Source organism: Physeter macrocephalus, chromosome 15 (genome assembly GCF_002837175.3).
Source record: "Physeter macrocephalus isolate SW-GA chromosome 15, ASM283717v5, whole genome shotgun sequence".
Lineage (NCBI taxonomy): Eukaryota > Metazoa > Chordata > Mammalia > Artiodactyla > Physeteridae > Physeter > Physeter macrocephalus.
Genome location: NC_041228.1, coordinates 47,433,255 through 47,444,151, shown reverse-complemented (window position 1 = coordinate 47,444,151; position 10,897 = coordinate 47,433,255). Strand labels below are relative to the sequence as shown.

Below are 10,897 nucleotides of genomic sequence, written 5' to 3'. Positions count from 1 at the left end.
ACATATAGCTGATTCACTTTGCTGTACAGTAGAAACTAACACAACATTGTAAAGCAACTATACTCCAATAAAAATTAATTTTTAAAAAAAATTAGAAAAATAAATAAATAAAAAGCACTTACAGGAATAAAAGGCATTGAAGCTTAAAAAAACAAACAAACAAAACAAAAAAACAGACTATGAGAGATTTCAGGCATGCCACTACAAGCTACCATGTCCCTAAAATAGCACATGCAGATATAAATAACCTTTATTCTCAGTAAATGGAAAATATGACATAATATGATTCTACAGAATTTTGAATAGATGAATTCAACATATAGGTGTGAGGCTTGTTTTTTAGCCTAATTTGCATAATTATTCTCATTTTTTTTTGTTTCTCATTTAGTTGATGTAGTTTAGCATCAGTATTCTTTAGGTTTTCTGTCATTAGCCATTCATTATGAGCATTAATTAAACAATGTACATATCACTAAGAATACATATTTTTTAAGCTGTATAATGGTGAAACTATCATGAAAACTTAAGGTTTGAGGTTGTGATAAACAAATTGAAGCCAGATATTTAGAAGGTCTGCAATAAAAAGAATCTTAGCATTTAAATGAGTTTAGAAGCACTGAAATCCAGGAATCAGCAGATCAACATTATACTATCTCGAAAAGAAATGAAAGAAGGTGTGTGGAGAAACAGCACTCTCATTTGTCTGCAGAAAAAAAAATTTGGAACAACCTCAGGGAAGATCAATTCAACAATACAAACCAAAATTACAAATGAACATAACTCTTTTGTCCAGCAGTTCAGCTTCTAGGACATATATATGGATACACTTGCACAAGTATGAAATGACATATGTAACGATTACTTATTGCAGCATAATTTGTAATAGTAAATATGTGAAAACCAGCTAAGTGTCCACCAATGAGGGGTAAATTATGGTATATCCATCATTTAAAAAAAAAAGATGAGAAAGCTTTTTATGCATTTTTAAGGAAAGATATCCGAAATAGATTACTAAGTGAAAGACAAGCAAGGTGAACAGGTATATACTGTAATACTAATTAAATAAAAGTAAGAGACATAATATACACCCACATATATTATTTATTTTGTATTTAAACCTATTAACCTTTTATTGAAATATAACATATATATATATATATATATATATATATATATATATACAGAAAAGTGCATATTGTGTAACCTCAAAGAATTTTCATAACTGAACATACCCATGTAACTGGCACCAAGAGTCTAGGTCCTAGATCAAGAAACAGGGCTTCCCTGGTGGCGCAGTGGTTGAGAATCCGCCTGCCGATGCAGGGGACACGGGTTCGTGCCCCGGTCCGGGAAGATCCCACATGCCGCGGAGCGGCTGGGCCCGTGAGCCATGGCCACTGCGCCTGTGCGTCCGGAGCCTGTGCTCCGCAACGGGAGAGGCCACAACAGTGAGAGGCCCGCGTACCACAAAAAAAAAAAAAAAAAAAAAAAAGAAACAGAACATTTCTATCACCCCAGAGGCCTCATCATGTCCCTTCTAGTCACTATGACCACTCTACAAGAGTAGACATTATCCTAATTTCTAAAAGCATAGGCTAGTTTTGCTTATTTTTGTACTTAATAGGAATTGACTCATAAAATGTATACTCTTCTGTGTCTAGCTTTTTCATCCAGTATTATATTTGTGTGATTCATCAATATTGTATACTGCTCAATATCATTGCTGTTTAGTATTCCACTGTGTAAATGGGCCACAAATTATTTACCCATTCTACTATTTATGGATATTTGGGTAATTTCCAGTTTGAAGCTATTATAAATAGCACTACTATAAACTTTCTAGTATATGCATGTCCATATACCTAGGCAAGGAATTGCTGAGGATCTGCATATATGCAATTTTAATAGTACTGCCATACAGTTTGCAAAATTGATTGTACCAATTGACACTCCCACCAGCAATGTACAAGAGTTCCAATTGTTATAAAACCTCACCCACACTTGCTATATTCTGTCTTTTTAATTTTAGTTATTCTTGTATTTGTGTAGTGATATTGCACTGTGGTTTTAACTTATAGTTCTCTAATGACTGATGATGTCGAGCACCTTTTGACATTCATTTGCTATTTGCTATTTAGATATATCCTTGCGTGAAGTATCTAGGTCTTTTGCCTAATTTTCTATTGAATTATCTGTCTGTTACACTTTTAAATTTTGAACCATGTGAATACTAATTTTTAAAATTTTTAAAGTAATGTAATTAAAAATATAAATAAATTTTATAGCGTTCTATGCTGCACGTTCTCTCTTCGAGATTTATAATATACTAGTATTTCAGAAGCTCTAAAAAGTTTTAAACTTTTCACCACCACAGAACAGTTGAAGAAACGCTGTTTCCATTCTTGTCTAATTTTTAGTTTTAATGGAATTAATAATTGCTTCCTTTTTTCACTTGCTTATATTTTTTAAGTTCTCTCTCGAATTTTATCATGTATTTCATTAGATCTATCAAACATCTATCAATATAACTACCCAAATACTCAAAATTAGTAATCTAAATAAATTCAATTACACTAACCAGTCTTTCTTCTTGGAGTCTACCATCTTCCTTCTCCAGTGAAAACGACTGTTCTCTAATTCTGCCACTTATCTTTCACCCTGGCATTTCCCTTCACATTCTCCTGTTCCTTTTTTCTGGATCCCATGTCTTTCTCTTTCTTGTCTTGCTCTCATGTTTTGTTGGAGCACATCCTCTAGTAACTTTCCCTAAAAAAAAAAAAAAAAAAAAAAAAAGGTGGATGGATGGATGGAAAATAAATGTTTTCATCCTTGTATATGTGAAAATGTTTTTATTCTACTCTTATACTTGATGGATAGTTTGACTATAGGATTCTAGGTTGGAAGTTATTGTCTTACAAAACTTGAAATTTCACTGTAGTGTTTTAGCATAAAAGTGTTATTGTTGAGAAACCCAATGCCATTCTAATTCCCATCCGTTTATTCCTGCTTCTTCCCTCTGAAAACTTTTAGAATTTTCTCTTTATTCTTAGTGTTCTGATCTTTTTAATGGTGTGCTTTAACATAGGTCCTTTTTCATTCACTGCGGGTAGCTGGTGGGCCCTTTCAATATGAAGATCTTTGTCTTTTGGTCCTGGCAAAAATTCTTGAATTATTATTTTGATCATTTCCTCACTTCTTAATTTTTATTCTCTTTCTCTAGAATTCTTAGTTTGTAAACTGACTGGATGAAAGAATGAATGGGAAAAGTTTTCTGAGCACTTTTTGTAGCAAAAAGCTTATTAAGGAATGAATCACAGATCATCAGACCATATCTTTAAAGTTAAGTATTTTATTTTAAATTATCAAATTTTAAAACACACTCTTTCATTACAGCTTCCATTTATTGTAAAATGTAACACTGCTACTCTCATTTCAGGCAATACAAAAATACAGGAAGCACTGATTTTCTGTAGGCAGAAATCCCTGATTGAAGTCAGGCAGTCCCTATTACTTTTGCTTTAGAATTCATTAAATGCCTAGCATGGACTTGGTATTGTGTATAATATTTGCACCACACTTTGCAAAATAGTCATTTCAGGTGTAGAAAAGTGTTTGTTTAAGGTAAAAAGATCTTTGCAGTCTTTTTTGGTTGGCACTAAACACCGCATTCTTCCCAGATCTATAAGAAAGAAATGTTTGCAGTCTTACCTGGAATCAAGGGAGGGACTCTCTCAAGGTTACTTTTCAAACTCTGTCTATAATTATGGACGTCAGGAGAGAAAAAAAAAAAAAGAGTCAGAAAAATACGTAACTAGTAGAGAAGCACTCAACAGGAACTAAACATCTGAACTTTTAGACAGGATTAAACTCTGACGACAGGCTTATCAGCCACTCCCACACGACTGAAGTAGTTGGAAGTGAGGTTAGATTGGAGTCCAGATAAGCAAGTGAATCTACACCCCTACCTGACTCACCTGGCTGAGAAGTGCGGAGCCCTAGTAAGTCACCACCGCACTCCCTCAAAGGGCTTTCTGCGCAGGCGCGGAGTCAGGAAACCGCAGCTGCCACAGCCATCGCTACCTCTGGTGTTTGACGACTCCCGGAAGACGAGCCGATAGGACCAGAGATTATTCCTGGGTGGGAGGGTCCGCTGACTGGGTGTGAGGCTGCGGAGAGGAAATTTCCCCCAAAGAAAACCTTTCCAACCTAGTGGGTTGGAGGGAGAGAAGACAAATTGAGCGCCCCTGGCTCACTTCCCCACTCCCAAGCCCCGCCCGAGCCCCGCGGGTGTGGCACACGTGGTCTGGGCGCCACAAGGCGGAGATCTCGGGCCTCAGGCCGAGGCCGGAGCCTTGCTGGGAGGATCGCGGGCCATGGGCACTCATCCCCGCCTCGGCATCCGCCGCTGACGTCTTCTGAGAAGTCTGGGGAGGGAGGAGCTCCGACAGGCGGGCTCGGGTGGCTGGCAGCGCCTGGGAGGGCCAGGTCGGAGAGAGGAAGCTCCTCCCTTGTGCGCCCCGCCGCCGCGGAGTTGACCCGTCTCTAGAAGAGAAGAGTCTGCTCCGGCTCCGGATAAGCAGCGGCTTGGCGTGGGCTGCGTGGAGAATGGACGGCCCCGTGACCTAGTGTCCAGCAGCCTGTAGGGCCTGCCGACCCTGCTCACGCAGGGGGTGGAGCCGCGGGAGCGACGGGCACTTCCGGAATCGACCGGCTGCCTGAGTGCCCGCGCCACCCGCTACCATGAACGAGGAGGCCATCTGCAGCGCCCTGCCCACCATCCCGTACCACAAGCTCGCCGACTTGCGCTACCTGAGCCGCGGCGCGTCCGGCACCGTGTCTTCTGCCCGCCACGCAGACTGGCGCGTTCAGGTGGCCGTGAAACACCTCCACATTCACACCCCGCTGCTCGACAGGTAGGGCGCCCCGGCGGCTCCACCGCGGAGCCCCGAAATCTGCGTCCTCCACCCCACTGGCTCTAACCCCGGGCAAGCGGGCTCTGAAGCCCAAGCGACGGTGACCACTTGGGATCGGCCGCACACCTCGTCACCTTTAGGCAGCCGTTCAACGCTTGGACTAACATGGTGGGGAGAGCAGGCTTTGGAGATGCAGCAATCACGCTTCTTTTCACTGCCCTCTCCTTTTTTCTTACTCCTGGGCCTCCTTTCTCCAGACACCAAAAATCAGCAATCACAGCCCAACTCTAAACGTCCTCTTTATTGAAATTGGGTTTTGTTTGCTTTGTTCTTTTTTTTTTTTTTTTGAAGTCGAATTCTAGGGCTGCACTGCCCAATACGTAGCTCTTAGCCACAGGTGGCTATTACTTTTTTTTAAAGTTGCTATTAGAAAATTTCAAATTGTATATGTGGTTCACATTATATTTTTATTGAACAGCACTGCTCTAGAGTCTGGGACGTTTTGGTTTGGGCTTTTTGTTGTTTTTGGTTTACACATGTAGGCATAAATGTTTAGATATCAAACTCAATTTAGTTTCTCCTCTTACCGTCACAGGGAAGGAAGCCTGTCTCTAGAGGAAACTTGTATTATTTTTGCTAACAAACTGAAATCAGAAAGCTGTTAAATGACAAAAAATTTTGAATGTCTCTCCCATCCTGGAACAATATTAGTGCAATGTCCAGATTTCAAGGGAAGGCTAGATTAGTTCCTGTTTCCAGAAAAACCTTTCAACCGTATATATTAATCAGTGAGTCTAGTCACTAGTCTTGTGTATTTTCCTTCCATTAGGAATTTAACTAGGCCCTGCATTCAATTCTTAGTGAGTTAACATCCATGATTGCAACATTCTCCTCTCCTCCCCCTATATCTAAAGTGAAAATACATCATGCTAGATGCCTGGTTAGCCAGAGGCTGTCAGTATCCAACAGCAGATAAATTCCTCAGCTTCAGCCCTGCTAATGTTATTGACTTTCATCTGCCTGTGGCTTTTATTTGCTCTCTTGCTATCAGGCTTGGATGGGCTAGATCTCACAGTAAGTTTGAGACACCTCTAGAAATTGTTGCCGCTTTTTGTGTACCATAATCCTGATTTAGTGATATACAGGGTATATTTACCCTGGGTCTTGAATTCTGTGGAGCAATTACTGGGAAATTATGTGTATGTGTATGTAGTCAACTTTGAAGGGTGGTGGTTGATTAGTGAGGGTAGATGTATTTTAGAATCAACTATTAAAATATATGGAAATCTAGCACTGATGGACTCATTAGGTATTTTAAAGGAGATTGATCCTCCCATTTTGGATGCTCCTTCTCAAGATTTTAATTTATCTAAGTTTTGTGCCATTTGGGGCCAAGAAATGAAGAGAGTTCCCTTTCATGCTCATTAATTTCATAGTCTAAAATTCTTCACTAAATCGGGTAGGAAATTAATTCTGCTGTCAAAGAAGCCATAAGGACCAGTGCAACACTCTGGCATTACTGCATCACATTTTTTTCTTCCACTTGTTACCTAGAATGTTAACATTAGCAGTATTTATGTAGTCTGAGCATAGGACTGGGCTATGCAGTTGACTCACAGGGTGTCTTATGTCCTCACTTATAAAGTGGGAATAACAGATACATGTACTTCTTGGGCTCTGGTGTGGATAATGTTTGCATTGTTCTTTGAGATCACAAAAGAAAAATAAGTTTATGTGCTGTAACATGTTCTTATTTTAGTGATTGGTGAATTATTCTCTGTAACCTGATTTCTGCCCAATGAGTGGACCTTCCCCAACAATCTCCCAAGTCCTTATGAGTAGATGAGTCTGATAGGTTGTTCAAATACCTTGTGTAAACAGTGTAACTGTTTTGTAACAAATTTGCTATGGGTAATTTTGGTAATATGTCTATAAAAGCTGTTTTACATTTTTATTTTTTAAAATATAAAAACCTATTTTTAAACTGTTTTGGCTTTTTCTGTTTTCCCACTCATTCTTCCTGAAATCTGACTTCAAGAATTTTCCTTCTCTGATTAAGCAGTGAGTGGAAAAAACAAAGGCTTTGGAGTCCCACAATTGCAATTCAAATGACTCCAAATCTGCCACTTATTGTTGGCATGACCATTAGAAATTATTAATTTATGTGAGCCTTAGTGCTCTCATATATAAAGTAGGGATAATGAAACCAACTGTAGTAAAGTGGCCAACACATAATAGGATCACAAGAGAAGGAAGAATGTATCATACTCTTAATGGGAGGAGGAATTAGTATATTAAGTATCACTAAGTATATTAGTATATAAGTATCACTAGTATATTAAGTATCACCCAGGCCACCAGAGCCTGGGTATTCTATTCAGCTAGTGTTTTCCTTTCTATTTCCACTGCAACCTTTATAGTTTCAGACTCTCATTGCTTCACATCTTAACTAGTATTATAATCTTCTAACACCTGGCTTTCAAACTCTACCTCCTTCTGCCGATCCTACACCTTGTTGCCAAGTTAATCATCCTAAAATTTGTTCCACTCATGTCATTCCTGTGCTCCGTAACCTGTAGTCACAGCTCAGTGACTACCAAATAAAGTGTAAACACTCTCACCTGGCTTTAAGGCTCTGAGATGAGGGCCTACCCTACCCTATTCACCTTCACTCCCTTTACACACACTGTTACACATCCTGATTCATATTAAACAATTTGTCATTTTCCAGATATAGCCTGTACTTTAACTTCCTTGAGTTCATTTGATACACATCTATTAGACAAATTCTGTGTGCCAGGTACTGTTCCAGATCCTGCGGATACACAGATGAAAAAGAAAGGCAAAATCTCTCCCATCTTGGAGAGGGACCACATATCTTGGATACCCTTTTTCCAATGGTTGAAATTCTAACCATCCTTAAAGTACTGTTGACATCTCTCTCTAAAGGCTGTAGCCACTCCCTTAGCCCAAATTTTCTAGTTCTCTGAGCTCCCTATATTTATTTATTTATTTATTTGCTTGCTTATTTACTTGTTTTTGATGGCACTTATCACATTCTGCCTTATATTTTAAGTATTTGGTTTTCTTTTTTTATTTGCTTTTCTTATTTTTTAACTTTATTGAGGAATAATTGACAAATATAATCATATATATTTAAAGTGCAAAACATGATTATTTGCTATACATATACATCATCGTGGAATAATTACCAATATCAATATAATTAACACATCCAAAGACATACAAATGACCAATAGGTATTTGAAAAGGTACTCAACATCACTAATCATTGGAGAAGTGTAAATCAAGACCACAGTGAGTACTTATTTTTCTTAAAAAGATTTCTGGACAGTTTGAGGTCACAGACTATGTGTTTTGTTTTTTGTTTTTTTTTTTAACTTAATAGTCTCCATAATGCTGAGCACAGTTCTTTATTCATAATAAATGTTCAATATTTATTTGTTTTATGAATGAAAAATCAAATGAACCTGGGATCCAGAGTTAGCCCAGGGATCCATTATAAGCATTTACCTGTTCTCAGTGTCCTTTTCCTGTGTTCCAGTATATAATTTCTAAGCATTATTGACCCTTATGCAACTATTATCATCTAGTCATTAAAATCTACAACACTTGTTTTAATATTCAGGATATTTAGAAAATTTTTACATGGTATACAACCATAAAATCTAATATAAGTCTAATCAAATTTGATCATTTTAATACAACATAAACTTAATGTAATTAGTTCAAGCACCTATCATTCTAATATAGATAGACTTTATAAACTTAAACATTGTATTCTTTCCCTTTCCTGAGATGAGTACAATAATAATCTGTATGTAGCACTTTTTTCTGTCAGTGACTTATACAGGTATTTTGGTCTCTAAACAGACCTATGGAATATATAGGGTAGATATTATCCCTACTTTAAACACGAAGAAACTAAGAGAAGCTACATAATTTACATGAGGTCAAAAGCTAATGAATGAAAAAATCCAGGATTAATTAATATTTATGGGCATGATAATTGTGTATTTTTCATTACTTTGAAATAATTATACATTTTCTTTCTTTAGTGAAAGAAATGATGTCTTAAGAGAAGCTGAAATTTTACACAAAGCTAGATTTAGTTACATTCTTCCAATTTTGGGAATTTGCAATGAGCCTGAATTTTTGGGAATAGTTACTGAATACATGCCAAATGGGTCATTAAATGAACTCCTACATAGGGTAAGTATTATACATTTTCAGTGGTTATAATTCTGTTATTCAACCTATATAGTGCTTTGGTTTTACAAATGATCAGATTATTTGGGAATATATAGATGAATCAAAATAAGAATAATGAAAAACTTCACCATTTATGGCTTCTTTTCTGTTGTTAAAAATACTGTGGAGTCAGACCCTGCATTCTAAGTGACCTAGATTATTTTGCTTAGGTTACTGTTCCTGAGGTTTACACTGAATTCTAATATCCACACGTATATATATGTAGGAGAGGAGCAGGAGAGAGAAAAGATAAACTCTGCACACCATACAATTTATTGTTAGTTTAAGCCAGATTTCATTTTATGTTAAAGACAATTTAGGGTTCAAATTAAATGTTAATAATACCAGTTCATAAAGCTCTGAATTAATAGGCCAAATAAATCTGAGTATCAAATACATGAGCTTTTCCAATAATGGACAACAGCATAAGCCATGTACCTTTTTCTCAAGGTATCAGTTATCTGGCTTTAATTGTGAATCCCATCAGTAAACAAATGTGGCCCGGGTGGGGGGGGTGTCCTCATTCTCAAAATATGTGTATTCATCTATTGTTGTTTGCTTGATCTCATATTACTAAGATTATCTCTAGCCTGCAGTTTCTATCAAGAAATATTTTTAAAGAACTCTGTCTATTTTGTGAGGGGTGCTTTAGTTAAAACTGAGTAGTAACATAATCTGTAAAATCTAGTCACTGAACACTCCTAAATTCTGATACATCACGGTGTTCTATAAGCAAACGAGGGAGAATGGGTGCCACTGTCACCACTCATGGAGTGACTTCCTCTTTATTTCAGGATACAACACATTCTGTTTGTGACAGAACCATCTGAAACAAGGGCAGAGTAAAGTAACTAGTGTCAGTGTATAAGATTTGTGTAACCAACACAGCAAGTAAGATACAAATACTAATTAAACACAGTTTCCTTTTGTTAAATGAGTATAAGCATAAATTCTAATGTTGTCTTCCCATACCCCAGCACCCTAGTAGATGCTCTAGTACCCAAATCTGGAGCCCATTAGAAATTCTAGAGCCTCCTACAGGGGGATTGCTAACTCCTGGAAGGAATCATAAAATACATAGTGAGCACTCATCTACCTTCCTCTCCATAATCAAAAGCTTCCATATAGCACTATACTGCAGAGAGGCCTTGTTACTTCTTTAAATTATATAATTTTCAGAAAAAGTTACCTTTTTAAAGATTAAAAGATTCAGTTACTCAAGGAGATGGGAATCTGTGTATACAAGAGGAAGTAATGTTGAACATTTGTGCTTTGTGTTTCTTTTGGTGTCCTGTATTATTAGGTCAGGATTTATCTTGAAGCACCTTCCCCCAACCTCACAAAAGATTGTTGAAAAAAATCAAAATACTATGTAAAGACAAGTATTTTGAGCCATTCCCCTGCCAAGTTAGATAATCAGTGAACTATAAGCTGACCCATTTGCAGAAAAAAAATTCTTAAGAACAGTTTTGAGCTCAGTGGAAGCATACTTTTTCATATTATTTAGTAAAATGTACCCAGTGGCATGGTCCCTGATGATTCATTGTTGGATTTTCCCAAATTATCTAATTTTTCTGAGTATGTTCATTCTCCTGGGAAGCTGTATTAACTTTTATGTTCAGGAAACATTTAAGAAAGTTCAGATGACTATCACTTGTAAGTACCAGGAAATAGAAAACATTACATTTTTTTTTTTTTTTTTTTTTTGTGGT

General features: G+C 37.3%; 1 protein-coding gene and 1 long non-coding RNA gene across 9 annotated transcripts in view; one reads left to right on the top strand and one right to left on the bottom strand.

The window, feature by feature from the left end:
* Window positions 1-4,379, bottom strand: part of LOC112065840 (uncharacterized) — a 184,135-nt gene extending 179,756 nt beyond the window's left edge. For 2 of the 5 annotated variants that reach the window (XR_008619533.1, XR_002892263.3), the window contains exons 1-3: window positions 3,975-4,094; window positions 3,709-3,755; window positions 2,579-2,766 (exon numbers count right to left, since the gene is read on the bottom strand). This is a non-coding gene — a long non-coding RNA (uncharacterized lncRNA). Of the gene's footprint in view, window positions 1-2,578; window positions 2,767-3,708; window positions 3,756-3,974; window positions 4,207-4,298 lie in introns of those variants that run through there. The other 3 variants (XR_008619532.1, XR_008619531.1, XR_008619534.1) reach the window with 2 other exon arrangements.
* Window positions 3,990-10,897, top strand: part of RIPK2 (receptor interacting serine/threonine kinase 2) — a 40,811-nt gene continuing 33,903 nt past the window's right edge. For 3 of the 4 annotated variants that reach the window (XM_028500492.2, XM_028500493.2, XM_024127068.3), the window contains exons 1-2: window positions 3,990-4,913; window positions 8,993-9,146. In XM_028500492.2, coding sequence (XP_028356293.1) covers window positions 4,741-4,913; window positions 8,993-9,146 — 327 coding nt within the window. In that variant the 5' untranslated portion in view covers window positions 3,990-4,740. The remainder of the gene's footprint in view (window positions 4,914-8,992; window positions 9,147-10,897) is intronic. The other variant, XM_024127069.2, reaches the window with a different exon arrangement.